We start from the raw sequence: 18257 nt of genomic DNA, 5'->3' as shown, positions 1-18257 counted from the left end.
CTGAATAGCAGCCATGATCAGGTCTACGTTCTGAAGAAAGGAGCTCCAGTGCTGCCTCTAGCACATCCTTCAGTGTAGGAAATACTGACCGTTCCTTTCTGAAAAGAAAACATCTCTAACTTTCAAAGTGATTCTTGATTATTTTCATACAAACTGTTTCATTATGTAGATTAATATGAGCAGAGGAGGGTGAGCAGGAGCAACAATATGTCTCAAAACTTTCTGTTAATTAGCAGGTTAGAATTATAAAAATATTTTGATATTTGAAGATGAACTACATTTGAAGATCATTCACATTATTTTTCACTTGTGATGAGAACATATCTGGCATTTTTTGTGCATGAACCTTTTCCCAGGATCTCCAGACTGTTATGCTTTCTAAATAAAAGAGATGAGAAAAGGACAAGAGGGGGGAATTTCTGTTTGCCAAATCTCACTTGGATGTGAGGATTCACAGCAGATTACTGCATCGTACAGCATCAACTTGAACCAGGATCAGCCACCATGCAGCCCAGAAAGTCTGTATTTAAGACCTCAACACCCCTTTAAAATCATCTTATTTATTGTTCTCAGACAACACCATTTTGTTATCTGCACTTGCCACCATAGTTTCCTCCTAGTTTAGATAAAAAGTTGGTAAACAGGCCACAGTTAGAGGAGAGTTAGAAAAGAGACACTAAATGAAGGATGTCTCCCCAATAATTAGGCTGATATTCGTGTTCTTGGCTGGGCTGGGATATGCTATGTGCACGTCAACGTTCTGCACCGTCTGTGTAGATACTTGCTGAAACCAAAACGCTCGATACTGGAGGTCACTGCTAGGGGCAGTACAGTGTGATAATAGTGAAAAGGCCAATCTGCTGGTCACATTGTATTTTCGGGAGAAGTTGTTGGCAAGTCTCCACATCAACCCCCAAAACACTTCCAGTCTGTTGCCAGCTGTTAAGGCTTAATCACTGTGTAACAGGGAGGAAAACTCATAAAGAAACCGGTGCAGACAAGGTCTGAGAGGCTCTCTTCAAAACTATCTGCCACTGCGTTTACCTCTGACCTCATGTTCATGCTCTAGCTAGTCAAGGCAAGCTTATTTTTATAGCTCTGTCCAAGTACAGGGTGACTCAAAGTGTTTTACAGAGACATTAAAACTTTATTACATAGCAGAAAATAACAGGGACATTATGAATTAAAAACAAAAGAGTGGTGAAGTCAATATTGCAACTTACATGTGACACGTTACCTTGCATCAACGCACCAAACGAGCTAGCCATGATACGTGCACGGATGAGTTGCTAACAGCAAGTATATCCCAGCCCAAAGGACCTCAGAGAATATATTCCTACTGTAAAAAGTGTATCTGTTACAGTGCTTGAGTAAATTACAATTAAACTGAGGAGAAATGCTTTGTTTGTTTTTTTATTTTTGTTTTTTGTCCTGTCCGACAGAGGATAGCGCCATGCTAACAATGATTGAGATAAACAGATGTCATTGATCTTCTTTAGCAACTAAATCATTTCTAAACAATTATTTTTGCAGTAAAATACCCTTTCAGTCTGGTTTTGTGAACATGGTTTAAACTTTGAGCAACACTTGAAAATGAACATCATTGCCCTGTTTTATTAGTTTAACAGGTAATAATGTCTGTCATTGTAAAAACTGTTGGTAATTAAAGGGTTAAAAATGACAAATCTAAGGAAGAACATGGTCATCTCTGCAGAGTTCTGCTAATTAGAAAACCAGTGTTGCATTGAAATCTGCTTCCCTGTAGAATCCTGCCCTTTCCTCGTTTACACTTCCAGAACATTCAGCTGCGTGTTGGTTTTATGGAGGTCAGTACATACTCAATCAGCAGGTGTTAAAAGCGGTAATATTGTTAATAAATTTGGACAGAGGCATGATTTTACAGGCTAATGCTCCACAGTGTGCATAAAAATACTGCAGGATGCTGAAAACATGGTGCACGAGCAAACCTAATTACCCAAAATGCAACACAGCGTGACCTTTTCTGTTGTATAAAATGAGCCATTAACAGGTATGTTGGTTCGGTTGCATGACATTCTCCACCACCAACTAAAGTTTAGATCTGACAGCTGGCAGTGATGCTGCACAAAACTGAGTCAAAGATACACCTGCTGGATTTAGCAGGTGACTGCACAGTTCACCTCCAAGTTCAGGTAAATCTGTGTGTATATCTTCTAACAGCACTCCAGTAATTCTAAAACCAGTAACCAAGGGCAGGTACTGGGAGGGGGCAGCATACTTCCAGGCTGCCTCAGGTTATCATCAAAACACACAGAGGCCCATTATTGGGTGTAGAGCCCTCACACATCCACACAGAGCCAACAAACGACTGGAGGATATAAGAGAGCTGCCAAAACCAAGAAAGAACCAATAAAACAGGAGAAAAAGAGTCAGCGTGTTAATGCAAACTGAGCTTAAAATCTCTGCATTCAGTCTCCATGAATGATGATTCAGTCATCTTTAAATTACTCGTCATTATAAATGCTTTGTGTTACAGACTAATGATGCATCTGTAATATTCAGTTTCATGCATGCATAAAAGGATAAAAGGATAAATCTGTGTGGTTTAAGTTCATAGAGATGATCCACTTTAAAGTCTTTTTTTTAATAACTGTATCAATAAATATTGTTAGGTTTCACTTCTTTAGGATAAAAGGATGTAAAATAAAAAGCTTGAGAAACAATACCAAATGTTCGCCTGAAATCACTTATCTTCTAAATCTACAGCACTTTGCCCCACGTACTGAACATTCACAGTAAGTTCCATTTAAAGGCGTCTTCCAGGACAGACTGGACTGATCCAGAGATTCATCATCTGTGTTTTTATTTTAAGAGTTTAAGTTTTTCTTTTTATTTCTTAAGTTTTTATAATCTTGTCATGTTTAGTTCTGTTTAATGTGGTATTTTTGTACTTCTTTCCCTTGTGTATTCTGTTTGCTTCCTGTTTCCTGTTCGATTTGTTTGTTTACTTCACCTGCTCCTCATTAGTCCTAAATATACCCCTTTGTTTTTTTTCACCTTGCCAATCCATTTTAGTCTTCATGTCACGTTTGGTTCATTTAGTGTTCATATCATGTACCCGTCATGTTTCATGTGCTCTCCGATGTGTCATTAATAAAACCTTTAACGTCTGTAAGGATCTGGCTCCCACCTAATCAAGCCTGCATTTTGGTCCACACCTTCCACGCGACACACTCTTGACAGAAATAGACGAGGATGTTTTCTGAGTTATTCGTCTTGTCAGATGGATTCTGGATTTTCTAGACTGTATTTTATAAACAAATTTGCTTAAGTGACATTTCTGAATGCATTCAAATCATGTCCAAGACTACGTTCACACTGCAAGCTGAAGTGACCCAAATCCAAATTTTTTGTCTCTATGCGACCTGTATCTGATCTTTTCATAACATTTTGAACAACACACATCCAATTTTTTTTTTTTAAATGTGGTACAGGCCACTTGGATATGTGGTCCTAAATCCGATACGCATCTGATCTTTTGCCATGCGACTGAACGTCCAGGTCGCATTAATCCGGCCTACACGTCATGCACGAAATTGTTTATAAACTCTTATCTGCAAAGGCTCACATCACTCTCCACCACTCCTGGCTGCGACTCCATACCCACGTTTTTCTGTACAGGCGTTGCTGCTGCTGCTCCACAAAAAGCCATGGCCACAAATCTGGCTCTCCTCTTCTGTAATCTGTTCCTTAAAACGAGGCCATTGAAAATGTGCTGGTGACGGTTAGACAGTAACTTTAAAACTACAACATACACTCCGCTGTTACCGCAAACACGAAGGCGTAACATGCACGCTCACCGTCACGTCGTCGTGTCTTCTACGCATGCGGGACACTTTTGGTGCGCATAAGGTTCATACAGGAGATCACATACAAGTCGCATTTAACTGGAAATGTGCACGGACTAAAAAAAATCCAAATTGAGCATTATGCTCTGCAGTGTGAAACTAGATTGCTGAGTGGATGCTAACACAAACATTTTTTCATAAAGAAATCATAAAGATGGATGGAAATATCTCAAGATAATGTGGTCAACACACACACACACACACACACATACACACATACACACATACATATATATATATATAATATTTTTTTTCAAATCCCAAACATCTCAGGTGGCTGGGTTTTACCATTTCATGTGACTTTTACAGATGCACATACTTACAATAAACAAGGTCTAACAGGCCAAAACTGTCATGGGTGGCGTTGGAGGTGAGGACCCAAAATGCAAAAAGGGTTTATTTTCCAAAACTCAGGACAGGGAGACGTACATGACAGGGAGTAAACCATAAGGATCTGACAAGAGCAAACTGAAAACCATGAGGTATATATGCACAGAGGGAGTAACAAGGAACAGGTGAAAGGAATGAGTAATTAGACCAGGTGAGCTAACAAGCCAGAAACAGAAACCACAGGAACACAAGAGGGAAAACAGATAAACTAAACGTGACAAAACCTTGAACTATAAACCAAAAATCAAGACAAAAACTAAAATATGACACAAACAATGATCTAAACAGAAAACCAAACACCACAAAAACCAGAACTAGAAACCAAGATCAAAACAGAGCAGGACAAACCAAAAGCCTAAACCATGATCAAAATCTAACACAACCCAAACACACCAAAACCCAGGAACCATGACACAAAATAACAAAAATATTGGTCAGGAAGATGTCAGACATCCGAGTATTTCCACAATTTAGATGTGAGTTCTGCTCTGGATACCTTCAAAAAGAGATCTGTGTGATGTTATAGATCCTTCAACATTATTCAAAAAAGATTTAATCCTTGAATTAGAGAAATATCCATCAGTTCAGTTCCTGATATCTGGAACTATCTGCAGCTTCAGACCAGCTTCTTCACAGCCAAGCAGATGAAACATGGAAAATCTTGGAAGTCTAGAAACTTCTTGATGTGTGGATGCTGGAAGCAGTTTGGGATTAAGACCCTTAATTACAAATCCTGCATTGTTTCTTCAGGTGTTTTTTAGAGTTCTTGCTGCATGCCTTTGGTGGAAACAAAACCATGAAGCAGCTGTGGCTTCTATCACATGGTGAATCATATTTAATTCTCTTATAAATTACATAAATCATCGTTTTATTTACTGCATAGGAACAGCTGTCACATTATTTTCACCATATCAACCTGAAATCAACATGACCAATTTCGCTATATATCAGTTACCATGGTGGAAATAGCATGACAGCGCTTCTTATGTAGAAACAAATCTACTTAAATATATGGAAATATAATTCTAACCAAATACATAATGTAATGAGGCTCAAAACAAACAATTACTCTTAACCTCTTAAACCCCAAGGGCCGTTTTAGGGGTTCTGCTTGAAAATGACATACAGAAAAAGGTGATTTCTCTGTGATTATAAACTCTAGGTATCTTGGTATCAGAATCTAACACTTGTGAGTTTGTTTGTTTTTTTATCACAGGTGAAACCATCACAGATGCCATTGTATTAAAAGTAAGTGAGAATGGAACATAGGAAAAAAAATTTTAATTTTCTCCTTATACTTATACTATACGCCTAAATACTTTTTGCATTTTATGGTATATTAATGCTTTGAAATTTTGCTGAGCAACTCGCATTCTAATTGTGTGAGACAGTAGAATTACACTAATGTCATCATGTTTACATCAATTTGACCAATCACTTTCGTCCAATCAAAGCCATGTAACTAGGCAGAAAATTGTGAATTTGGACGGGGAAACTGCTCCCAAAGAACAATGGTTTTTAACTCAACGCCGTTTTATAGTACGTCATCCCATGGTGCATTGTGGGATGCGGCCGTCAAACTTGCACACACACAGAGTGAAACAGCAGCAACTTAAAATTGAAGAAAACATACATAAATTGATTGAGAAAAACATAAAAATCATGTTCCTTTTGGAAAAAATTGTCAGACAAGGGAATATGTCTAGACAATATCTAGACATTAGGTGGAATTGGTCTATACGAGTGTGGGGAACAGTCCCCAAAATGTAGGATGTGTGCAGCTCAATAAAGCACCTGCACCCACTAAGTTACCTGTAAGCTGTGTATTTATTTGCATACACTGGGACACATACTGTTCAGTGCACAACATACGCAAGACATTTTATTGAGTAACAGTTTTCTCTCCTTCACAAGGAACTACTAAGCTTAGCGGTACTGTGCTGCTTAAAATAGTGTATTTGGTGCGTACATCTCCAACCACCCTCTCAGCCTGAGGTGTGCTAACCGTCTGGTCTCCTCAAGCAACAGTGTTCTCCAGTGAAAGAAGGTGTTTTGACTTCAGCACACACTAATCTAACACTGTCTTTAATGTCAAACCCACGGTCTGCCAACACACACAATAATTTAAATAAAACATATTTTGTACTATGTAATACACAAACATCTAAAGCTGACACAGATCACACTTTGGAACTACTGGAAAATGTAGCTAACAGTTAAGCTAACAATGAAGCTAACAGGGAAGTTGCAGAAAAAAGAAAGAATAAAAACTGTCATGGATCACTTATCCTTCACAATGCTGATTTTCTACTGTGAAAATGCCTCAAATAAATAAGCATACTCATTGAAATGTTGAATCTGTGCCGCCAGGTAACATCGGAAATGTGGGCACTGAGTTTTTGTTTCCGGGCTGGGAGAAAAAACAGTACCCTGGTAATGACAAACTGTAATGTTTGCCATTACCATTACGGACCTGAGAATGGTTGTGAAAGTTCAAAACACAACAAGCCTCTCACCATCGCTGAAAAAAGTACACCTCGAACCAGCTGTGACCACACTGTTCACTATGTTTCGTTTGCCAGCGTGACGGCAAATTCCACGATGTCTCGTGGTGTGATGTTACGTTCCCAAAGTCTATAGGTTTTTGAGACAGGACATGAAAGGTAAGACAGGATTTATGATGCTTTTCAGACACGAAGCAGAGGTTCGGCCTTCTTTTCTTTTCTGGTTCGGTGAATCTTGGTCATAGCGAGATGAAACTGATAGCTTTTGGAATCTGTGTGATTTGTGCTTTCAGCAGAGCTGTTTGTCCGTTTACATGTCATTTTGCGTTTACATATTTTTTCAGACTTCTTTAACCTGCTCTTTCAAATGTTTATTGTCTCAACTGTATTTGGTGGCCATAGAAATGGTATTTATTAGCTTTTAGCTTGGAACCTAGATTTTTGAGGATACCACACGTCTATATTTACACTACTGACCTGAAGTTACTGGATGTTTAACGCCGCACCCCTTTGGGCCAGGGGTTGTAGGGTGCAATTTTCCAGCATTCTCATGATGTAGCAAAGCGACCAATCAGGATGGCTTTGTCCGAGCCTGTGATTTGTTGGAATTGTGGTATTTTTATAGGCCTGCAGCAAGTTGAGCAAGTGTGTTGACAAAAAAGGTCACAGATGGTTCACTGGCAGTGTGTGCACAGGTGTATGGCACAGGTGCGTGGCAGCGCAAACACAGGCGTGTGGCAGCGTAAGCACAGACATGTGGCCGCATGCACGTGGCAGCGTAAGCACAGGCGTGTGGCAGCGTAAGCACAGACATGTGGCCGCATGCACGTGGCAGCGTAAGCACAGGCGTGTGGCAGCGTAAGCACAGACATGTGGCCGCATGCACGTGGCAGCGTGTGAGCAGGACTAAGGCAACATATAAATTGGTGTGTGGCATTGTGTGCACAGGTGTGTGGCAACATGTAGAGGAGAGAACGATGAGGGAGAAGATGAAGGTTTCTGATGTAAAGTTTTAACCTCGTACATGTACACACACATAGGAGCATAAACAGAATTAATTTTTGTTTACTCAGAAGTTATTCTTCATGATATGTATTTTTTGCTCAAAATGCAACTGTTTAAAAGACGACGACCACTTCCTGTTATGCATAACTAATGAGGCAGATGTGACATCACCTGAAACTCAGCTATAGTTTGTTTAAAGTAACTTTGTTTAAAGTAATTTAAATGTGACATTATGCCTCTCCTTAGCACCTTTTGCAGAAAATGAATCACAAAAAAAACTAAATAGTTTCAATTAAGTAAAATGCAAACCCACATTTGATGATGATGAATGTAAAGAAGATTATTTTGCTAAAGAGATGAAAAACCAAAAAAAGCAGCACACAGACAGACTCTGAGTGAGACTGTGTGTTTCCCATCAGGCTTTATAGAGTCTATCAACACAGCAGGAGGAAAAGTAATGGCTCCCGTTGGAGGTAGTGCTAATGGCTTTACTCTGTGAGTGTGTGTGTGTGTGCTGATTGATCGAACATGCCAAGTCCATCTCTGCTTTCCCTCCTGGGAGCCCGAGTGTGAAATTGCCAAAACAGCAAACAGCAAATAATCAGGACAGACACACGCATCCACAAGCGCACACACATGTACTTTCTATCACCAGCCATCACTCTCACACTCTCTTAATGTCTCTCACCCACTGACTTACAAACACGCACACACCTGCTCACCTCCACCTTCTTTCTGTAAATACTGCCATCTTTCATCACAGGAAAGCAAAAACTACATTTTTCTTTCTGTACATAAGCTCCTCATTGATCACACACACACACACACACACAGGTAAAATGAAAAAACAAATTAATGAAAATTTCATCTGAGAAAACTAAGTTTGCTTTTGCTCTGTCTCCTTACAGCAGTGTGTGTGTGTGTGTGTGTGTGTGTGTGTGTGTGTGTGTGTGTGTGTGTGTGTGTGTGTGTGTGTGTGTGTGTGTGTGTGTGTGTGTGTGTGTGTGTGTGTGTGTGTTCTTGTTTGATATCACCTGTGTACTTTGGTTTTGGTTATAGTGGTGAGGAAGTGGAACCAGGATGAAATGAGGGTGGATTCAGTGAGTGATTTATAAACAAGGGTTAAAATGTCTTTGCTGATGTTAGAAGTTTTTTTTTTTTGTAGTCTTTTTTTTATGATGTGAACCGTACCGTTTCACTGCCTGGGAGTCAGTCAAGGCCACGTCATCTGCATATTTAAAAAATCCTCCTCTGTTGCAGGTGATGTAATTAGTATAGGCAGAGGAAAGAATAGGAGACAGAACATAATCATGCCTCATGTTTACATGTTGTACCAGAAACTGCAGAAGGACATTGATGCAGTCTTCATTCAACATGCCCTCCAGAGCTTCATATGCAGTTTGCATGCAACATGGTAAGATCAGATCATGATCATTCTTCTCAATAGAAATCTTTGTCATAATGATAAAAGTTGTAGAGCTATAGCAAGAAGCTACAGGAGCCACAAGACCAAGGAGAGCTTTGGGAGACGAGAAGCAGAGACTCTGTAAAGAAGTCTGTTTCACAATCTTGACTGACATCAGAGAGCTTCTCCTTCAACGAAAACCTTGTGAGTGCCACACTGCTAGAAGCACAGATGTTTGAGCAGCATTGCTGCACATTTACCATTGTGGCTCTGAATGCCGCTGTGAGGACATTCCCCATGTTGAACAAGCAAAAGCTCGAGACAGACTGGCTCTTATTTATGAGAACTGAGTTTAGAGCATTAAGACGGGATCTGCTGAGATACAACCTCCAGGACACATTTTCTGAGACTCTGGCTCTGTTGAACGTCTTGATAACCATTCCCATGACAACAGCTGAAGCAGAGACGTGTTTCTTAACATTAAAAAAAAAATCAAGACATCCCTACAGAATGCAACGGGCCAGGAGCGTCTCAATGCACTGGCCATGCTTCCATGGAAAGGGAGCTAGTAAGGAGCATGCTGGACTTCAGCAAGAGTTATTTATCTTATCTTATCTGATCTTATAAGGCTAAATGTTAGTATCATTAAATGTTAGTATCATGATAATGTTGTGACTTTTATGTGCTTAAACCGAAGCCTGATGGGTGAAGTCAGCTGAGATCTCCAGTCCTCATGAGCTACCATCCTGCAGGTTTTAGACGTTTCCCTCCAGCAACACACCTGACTCAAGTTAATGGGTCATTAACAGACTTATGTAGAACTTGACAACAAACTGTTGGAGACCCATTTTATTTGAGTCCAGTGTGCTGCAGCAGGGAAGGTGCAGGACGGTAGCTCAGGAGGACCGGAGTTGGGGATCCTCGGGTTACAGGATAAAGGCTACGTACGGGGTTGTTTCTCTCTGAGACGACACATACAATCCTTTCACTGTGGATGGTATTTGTTCATGATAACCTTTTCATTTATGTTTTTATGTCAATATGTTTATTAGTGTTCATGTTTGTTCTGGGTCATTTAATAGATTTCACGTGTAGTAATTCAAAGGAAGGATGTTCTCCGCTTTCTACAATAGCCAAAGAAAGTTTAACATGATAGAAAAAAGCTTTGAAAATTCACTCAGTTTAAATCTGGCTGTTTCATGTATTTTGCATCTCAGCTGCATTTAAATCAGGTTGAACCTTGATGGTGTCTTTCTGTTTAGTCTTTATGTGACAAACCACTTCTGGGATCCCATAGTTCTGCTTCTGTTACAGTAAAAAGTTGAGCTTATGTATCTGGTTTCTGTCTTTTTGCTGTTTGCTGTTGTCTCTTGGTTAGTTCGCTGTTTTTATTTACACTTTAAGTAATTTCAACTAGTGATTAGCCAATCTGTACAAATAACCAAACACGTTTCTGCAAATACATACAGGAATTTAATATAAGTGTTCATATACTCTTTATTACTGCATTCATGTTGATCTTGCACTTTATAAATGTTGTCTTAAATCACAAACTGTAAATAAATTGTGTTTTAGAATTATATTGTGTTCTATACCTTCTTTATTTATGGTAAAACATTTATCTCTCCCTGTTTGAAGGAAATTGATGATATTTCTACTCTTGATAATCCATTTAGTTTATCTTCCACTGAATAGCAAAAGTAATTATATTAATGAAGGCTCCATAGGCTGTCTCTAGCACGTGGTATTTAGTTTACAGAGGTACTGCGATTTGAACAGGTAACCTTTGTCATAACAATTGCCCCCCCTGACTAATTTCTCAGGAGCCGCCACTGCCTGGGACCGGACAAAACTCACTTCACACATGTACATGTTCAACATTTAAAAGCTATAATTACAGCATCAGCAGCATGATGGTGATGCTACAACCTGCAGCATTAATGATCAACTCCAGACACCTCGAACCTTTCGTTGTCAGGAGCAGTTTAATTCAATATTCGTTTATTGTCACTATTTAAGTGTAGAGAAGCTTTGAGGTGAATATAACTAGAGCATCCAAGCTAGTAGGAAGTTAGCTAAATCAGTTCTAGCCGCCGTCTCAGGTTTCCAAGTATGAAGAATATTTTCACCACAGAAAACGTGCAGGCAGGTGAATCTCTGAAGGCATATTTAAATATTTTCTCCGTTACAAGATAAATCTTTGCATTTTCAGACATTAAGTGAGCTTGCTGGCTTTGGGACTCGCTGGACTTCACTCTGCTCCTTCTGTTGTCAAAAGGTTATCCCCTTCAACCACCTTGTTTTTCTGTTTAGGAGTGTTTTCACCAAACAAACCAGGCTGAGCACTGCTTTCTGTGGCAGACACACACTTCTGTGATGATGTTGCACAGAAATTTGTCTATAGACACAGTATGATGAGGAAATACAGATTCCAATTCCAGAGGTAAAGGGCTCATACAGAGAGTATGCAGAGCTTTGCAGCTGTACTCACAGTCGAGACAGAGCTTCATTCTTCTGAAAGAGCAGCTCTGGAAGTTGGCTGAGACGGTTTCTGTTGAGGCGACTGTAGAGACAGAGATGAGAGAAATGTCAAATCTGAGTCAACTTAGAGAGAATCTGAATCTTCGTTATTTATAAATATGTGAATGAGTTTATATTGCATTGTGTTCTTACAGTCTTTCCAGTTCCTTCAGCTCATCGAAAGCTCCTCTTTCAACGATGCTGATCTGGTTCTCCATCAGGTGACTGCAAGAAGAGGAAATTGAGCATGAAAAATAAAAATATGACCTGACTCTGAAAACTCAGCCATCAGATCACATAAAACATCTTCAGTTCTTGTATTAAGAATCAAGATTCACAGAATAAACAACCAATATCAGCAAATGTGAAACTGAGAGATTTTACCATTTTATGAGCTCATTTTAAACCTGATGGCAGCAACAAGTCTGTAAAAAGTTGGAACAGGAGCAACAAAAGGCTGGAAAAGTAACTGGTACAAACCAGAAACACATGGTGGAGCATTTGACAACTGATCAGGTTAACCGACAATAAGTCAGTAACATGACTGAGTATAAAAGGAGTATTTCAGAGAGGCAGAGTCTCTCAGAAGGAAAGCTGGACAGAGGTTCACCAATCTGAGACAAGCTGGATCTAAAAATTATGTAACAATTTTAAAAAAAAGTTTCTCAATGTAAAATTGTAAAGACGTATACTGGCTACAGTATATAATATCAGATTAGATTCAGAGAATCAGGAGGAATCTCTGTGTGCATGGGAAAAGGCTGGATGCTGGAGATCTTGGGGTCCTCAGGCAGACCTGGATTAAAACCAGACATGATTTTCTACTGGAAATTACGACATAGACTCAGGAAGACTTCCAGAAATCACTGTTAACACAGTTTATCTTGAAATCCATAAACGCAGGTTAAAGCTCCCATCCAGACAACGTCTCTTTCAGGGAAGGCCTTGCAGATTTCAGCAAAACAATGCTGAACCACATCCTGCATCCATCACAGCAGCATGGCTTCACAGGAGAAGAGTCCGGCTGCTGAACTGGCCTGCCTGCAGTTCAGACCTTTCACCAGTACACAACATCTGGAGCACCATGGAAGCAGAAACCCAGCAACCAACATCCAGGACTATAGAGCAGCTAGAATCCTGCATCAGACCAGAATTGGACAACATTCCTCTCCTAAAACTCCAGCAACTGGTCTCCTCACTTCCCAGACGTTTCCAAACATGTTAGAAGAAGAGATGCTACACCATGCTGAACACCACCCTGGAACTAATTTTCGCACCATGCCGAACATCAACCTGGAACTACTTTTTACACCATGCTGAACATCACCCTGGAACTACTTTTCGCACCATGCCGAACATCAACCTGGAAATACTTTATACACCATGCTGAATATCACCCTGGAACTACTTTTCCACCGTGCCGAACATCACCCTGGAACTACTTTTCCACCGTGCCGAACATCACCCTGGGACTACTTTTTCCACGGTGCCGAACATCACCCTGGAACTACTTTTTACACCGTGCCGAACATCACCCTCAAGCTACTTTTTACACCACCCTGGAACTACTTTTTCCACGGTGCTGAACATCACCCTGGAACTACTTTTTACACCGTGCCGAACATCACCCTGGAACTACTTTTTAAACCGTGCCGAACATCACCCTGGAACTACTTTTTACACCGTGCCGAACATCACCCTGGAACTACTTTTTACACCGTGCCGAACATCACCCTGGAACTACTTTTTCCACGGTGCTGAACATCACGCTGGAACTACTTTTTTCTCGGTGCTGAACATCACCCTGGAACTACTTTTTCCATCGTGCTGAACATCACCCTGGAACTACTTTTTACACCGTGCCGAACATCACCCTGGAACTACTTTTTACACCGTGCCGAACATCACCCTGGAACTACTTTTTACACCATGCCGAACATCACCCTGGAACTACTTTTTACACCGTGCCGAACATCACCCTGGAACTACTTTTTACACCATGCTGAACATCACCCTGGAACTACTCTTTACACCGTGCTGAACATCACCCTGGAACTACTTTTCCACCGTGCCGAACATCACCCTGGAACTACTTTTTACACCGTGCCGAACATCACCCTGGAACTACTTTTTACACCGTGCCGAACATCACCCTGGAACTACTTTTTACACCGTGCCGAACATCACCCTGGAATTACTTTTTACACCGTGCCGAACATCACCCTGGAACTACTTTTTACACCGTGCTGAACATCACCCTGGAACCGTGCTGAACATCACCCTGGAACTACTTTTTACACCGTGCTGAACACCACCCTGGAACTACTTTTTCCAGACGTGTTGCTGCCATCAGATTCACTATCAGCTCATATTTTTCCATCAGATGATAAACTGTTTCAGTTTCATCATCAGATATGTTGTTTATCTCTTACTGGGAATAAAATATGTGTTGATGAGCCTTACAAATCATTAGATTCTGTTTTTATTTAAATTTTAGAAAGCATCCCAGCCTCTTTTGGATTTGGTGTTGTGAAACAACCATGATAACTGGAATAATTTATCAAAACATTTAGAATAAAGAATTACAGAACACATTTCATGCTTTCTTTAATGAATTCGAGGACATAATGTCTTGTGACATGTTTTCTACATAATGGCTGCTGGGATCTGCGTTTCTGGGAAAGCCCTCCTCTGTCGATACCCTCCTGACAGCAGAGGGCCCTGGGCTCCCGAAGGGCTGTTAATCTGTTAATCTGTTTTAAACAGGCCTGCAGAGATGTCATGGCTTCCTGTTAACACTGCACATCTATCACTGACACCCGGCAAATGCCTAATCCTCAGGCTAACACAGGAAGCCATCGCTCGTCTTGCCTCTCAGTGTTGCCAGGTCAGGAAGTCACAGATAAGCCCCTCCCCCTCCTCCTAAACCTGACTGACACTGACACCCAACAAGCACCTTTGGGTGTCTCATGTGTCTCCGCTGAGCCGAAGCATTTTTCTGTGCCCTTGGGCTTTAAAGGGCACCAAAGGTAGGATTCCCACATTCCTACTAGACCTAAAAACAGCAAAGAATTGTGAGAAAGAATCTTTTTTACATATACAACAGGCTGCTCTGTCAACAATGAGCCAGACAGCAATGACAGAAACGTATGATTCAGTTAAGTTAAGACACACACCTCCATGAAATGTGTGTTGTTTATTGATCTGTTCTAACAAGCAGAGTTTCATTTATTTATTTCTAGTCTAAAGAAATTTTGTTTTAACTGTAAGCATGGCTGAAACTCACAGGACCCGCAGATGTTTGAGCCCAGAGAAGTCTGTCTTGGTGATGACGGTCAGGTTGTTTCCATTCAGATCTCTGAAAAACAAACAGAGCAACAGAAAATTAGACAAAAACAACGATCAATATATAGATTCAGTTATCAACAAGCCGATGTCATTGATCTACATAAAAGATATAGTTTTCTTTTCCACGATGTGAACATTTTAACACTCAACATCCAGATCGGCGTTCGTTTACCGTCTGGTTGATCAGGAAGAAAATCAGGTTCTTAATGTTTTAGCTGTTTCTTGTGATTTAGTATGAATAGAAATGGATGTTTCAGATCAGCGGTGATATCGTCTCATTTTTGGAGCTTGAAGTTTTTCTTAATCATATTGTGACAGATTTAGTGATATCAGCGAATACCGAATTATTATCCAGTGAGTCGATTTAATATGACATCACAATAACACAGTCCAGTCTGATGGCCGTTCTCCTTGGTTCTGGTGGAGGTTTCCTTCCCTGGTTCTGGTTCTGGTGGAGATTTTCCTTTCTGGTTCTGGTGGAGGTTTCCCTCCCTGGTTCTGGTTCTGGTGGAGATTTCCCTCCCTGGTTCTGGTTCTGGTGGAGGTTTCCCTCCATGGTTCTGGTTCTGGTGGAGATTTTCCTTCCTGGTTCTGGTGGAGGTTCCCTCCCTGGTTCTGGTTCTGGTGGAGCTTTCCCTCCATGGTTCTGGTTCTGGTGGAGATTTTCCTTCCTGGTTCTGGTGGAGCTTTCCCTCCATGGTTCTGGTTCTGGTGGAGATTTTCCTTTCTGGTTCTGGTGGAGGTTTCCTTCCATGGTTCTGGTGGAGGTTTCCTTCCCTGGTTCTGGTAGAGGTTTCCCTCCCTGGTTCTGGTTCTGGTGGAGGTTTTCTTCCCTGGTTCTGGTGGAGATTTCCCTCCCTGGTTCTGGTTCTGGTTCTGGTGGAGGTTTCCCTCCATGGTTCTGGTTCTGGTGGAAATTTTCCTTCCTGGTTCTGGTGGAGGTTTCCCTCCCTGGTTCTGGTTCTGGTGGAGGTTTCCTTCCCTGGTTCTGGTGGAGGTTTCCCTCCCTGGTTCTGGTTCTGGTGGAGGTTTCCTTCCCTGGTTCTGGTGGAGGTTTCCCTCCATGTTTCTGGTTCTGGTGGAGATTTTCCTTTCTGGTTCTGGTGGAGGTTTCCCTCCCTGGTTCTGGTTCTGGTGGAGGTTTCTCTCCATGGTTCTGGTTCTGGTGGAGGTTTCTCTCCATGGTTCTGGTTCTGGTGGAGATTTTTCTCCATGTCAGATAAGGAGGTCATTTGCAGTTTCAGCTTGTTAACCAGTTAAGGCAAAGCAAGGCAAATTTATTTGTATAGCACATTTCATGTACAAGACAATTCAAAGTGTTTTAAAATTAACAGTTAACACCTGAAAATGTCTCATCTGTAAAGCATATTGTTTTTACTCTGAGGTTATTCTTAGTTTTCACTCATTCTTTACTGCAGCGTTATTCCCAGTCCTTTCAGGTGCAGGATTCTGGGAAGTGTCTGGACTTTGTGTAAAATGTAAACCACTGTCACTGTGTGTTATCTGATATCATTCTTAGCCGGGCATTCTTTCCAACATGGATGTAGAAGCTGCTTTAAGCTGGAGAGCTTTAACCCTGTGACCTCATTGTCTGCTTCGATTGACAGCTATGAAGAAAGGGAGGGAATGATGTCACTCTTCCCATGAGGCTTGTGGTTGGAGGAGTAAAACGAGCCGTGTGCATGCACCTGCACATGTGCATATGAGTGTGTGTTTGTGTGTGTGGAGTGTCATGTTCCTGTACTACTTCTGTAAAGGGTGGAGCCTGACTTTGTGTTGTCCTGTTTAAGGACAGAAAAACAAAGGGATGGTGCATGTCATGGAAGGTTTGTGTAAACCAGATCTAATGTTCACCCTCTGAAATACAAAAATATCATCCATGAGTGATGCCAAGACAGCTCAGATTCAGATTCGGAGTACTAGGAAACAAATACTTAAAAATATAATTTACCTTCAAATAATTGGAATAACCTTTATAACAAACCTACATGCTCAGTGTTTCTTAATTCCAGTCCTCAAGTACCACTGACATGCATGTTTTTGAGCAGGGATGCTCAATCCTGAACCTTGAGGGCCGGTGTGCTGCAAGTTTTAGATGTTTCTGTACGTTAACACACATGGCTGAAATGAATCCATTAATCTGAATCAGGTGTGTTGGAGTAGGAAAACATCTAAAACATGCAGGGCAGTGGTACTTGAGGACTGGGATTGAGAAAAACTGATCTACCTGCTTCAGAAAGCGCACTCTTATCTGGACCACTCAGGATGCACTTGGAGGATCATGTTCTTTGATTTCGCAAGTGTTTTCAATACAGTTCAGCTGTAATGTGAGAAGCTCTATAAATTCCTGGTGGAACAGGAGTAAACAAAGTACTGTTTACATCCTGGGAGAAGAGGTGGAGGTGGTGGAGGAATAGAAGTACCTCGGAGTTCAGCTGGATAACAGACTGGACTGGATATGCAACCCAGAAGCATCTGGACCAAAGAACTGAACAGACTCTACTTCTGGGGGAAGCTCAATGTCTGCACCAAGATGTTTCATATCCTCTATCAGTCTGCTGTGGAGGGCTCAGTCTGCTGCAGCATCTGTTGGGGGAGCAGAACCAGAACCAGAGTCTTAAAGAGACTGATCAAACTGATCCTGAATTTCAGGTTCTGTTCTGGGGACTGATCCTGGAGCTGGTGTCCAGAGCAGAATGTTGCATAAGCTGCTGGACATGATGGACAATTCTTCACATCCTCTACACAACCCAATGAGGAAACAACAGTGTGTTCAGTCAGAGGCTTCTTCAGCTCCACAGTAACACAGAACGGTACAGGAGGTCATTCCTGCAGCAGACATAACTTCACAATATTCAGTTAAAGCATTTATATTAAATCTGACAGAATATTCTGTCCTGGGTTGTGTGTTAGGACACATGAAGCAGTGAGGGGGAACCAGAGATTCAGGTCAGTTAACACAGTCTGCAAGCGAGCGTGGACGATGCATGTCAGGGTGAGCCACTGCTAAATCTTTGACCTACTTCATAGTGGGGATATGATGCCCTTTACTACTGAGGAGAGGCCAGCGTTTGATGAACTGATGAGAGCAGTTCCACGCAACTGCAACAGTTTCAGTTAACGTATCAAAGATCGATTGTTATGGATCTGTTGTTCAGTTGTTCACTTTGTCTTTTCACCCCCATCACCGTGATTCTG

General features: G+C 41.2%; 1 protein-coding gene across 1 annotated transcript in view; it reads right to left on the bottom strand.

Annotated features, from left to right (window-relative positions):
* Positions 1-18257, bottom strand: part of LOC121638758 (slit homolog 1 protein-like) — a 133317-nt gene that overhangs the window by 89508 nt on the left and 25552 nt on the right. The window contains exons 2-4 of the mRNA XM_041983726.1: positions 14998-15069; positions 11865-11936; positions 11683-11754 (exon numbers count right to left, since the gene is read on the bottom strand). Of these exons, the coding sequence (XP_041839660.1) occupies positions 11683-11754; positions 11865-11936; positions 14998-15069 (216 nt within the window). The remainder of the gene's footprint in view (positions 1-11682; positions 11755-11864; positions 11937-14997; positions 15070-18257) is intronic.

Source organism: Melanotaenia boesemani, chromosome 4, assembly GCF_017639745.1.
Source record: "Melanotaenia boesemani isolate fMelBoe1 chromosome 4, fMelBoe1.pri, whole genome shotgun sequence".
NCBI classification, from domain to species: Eukaryota; Metazoa; Chordata; class Actinopteri; order Atheriniformes; family Melanotaeniidae; genus Melanotaenia; species Melanotaenia boesemani.
The sequence above is the reverse complement of the archived record's forward strand: the minus strand, read 5'-3'. Positions and strand labels throughout refer to the sequence as shown.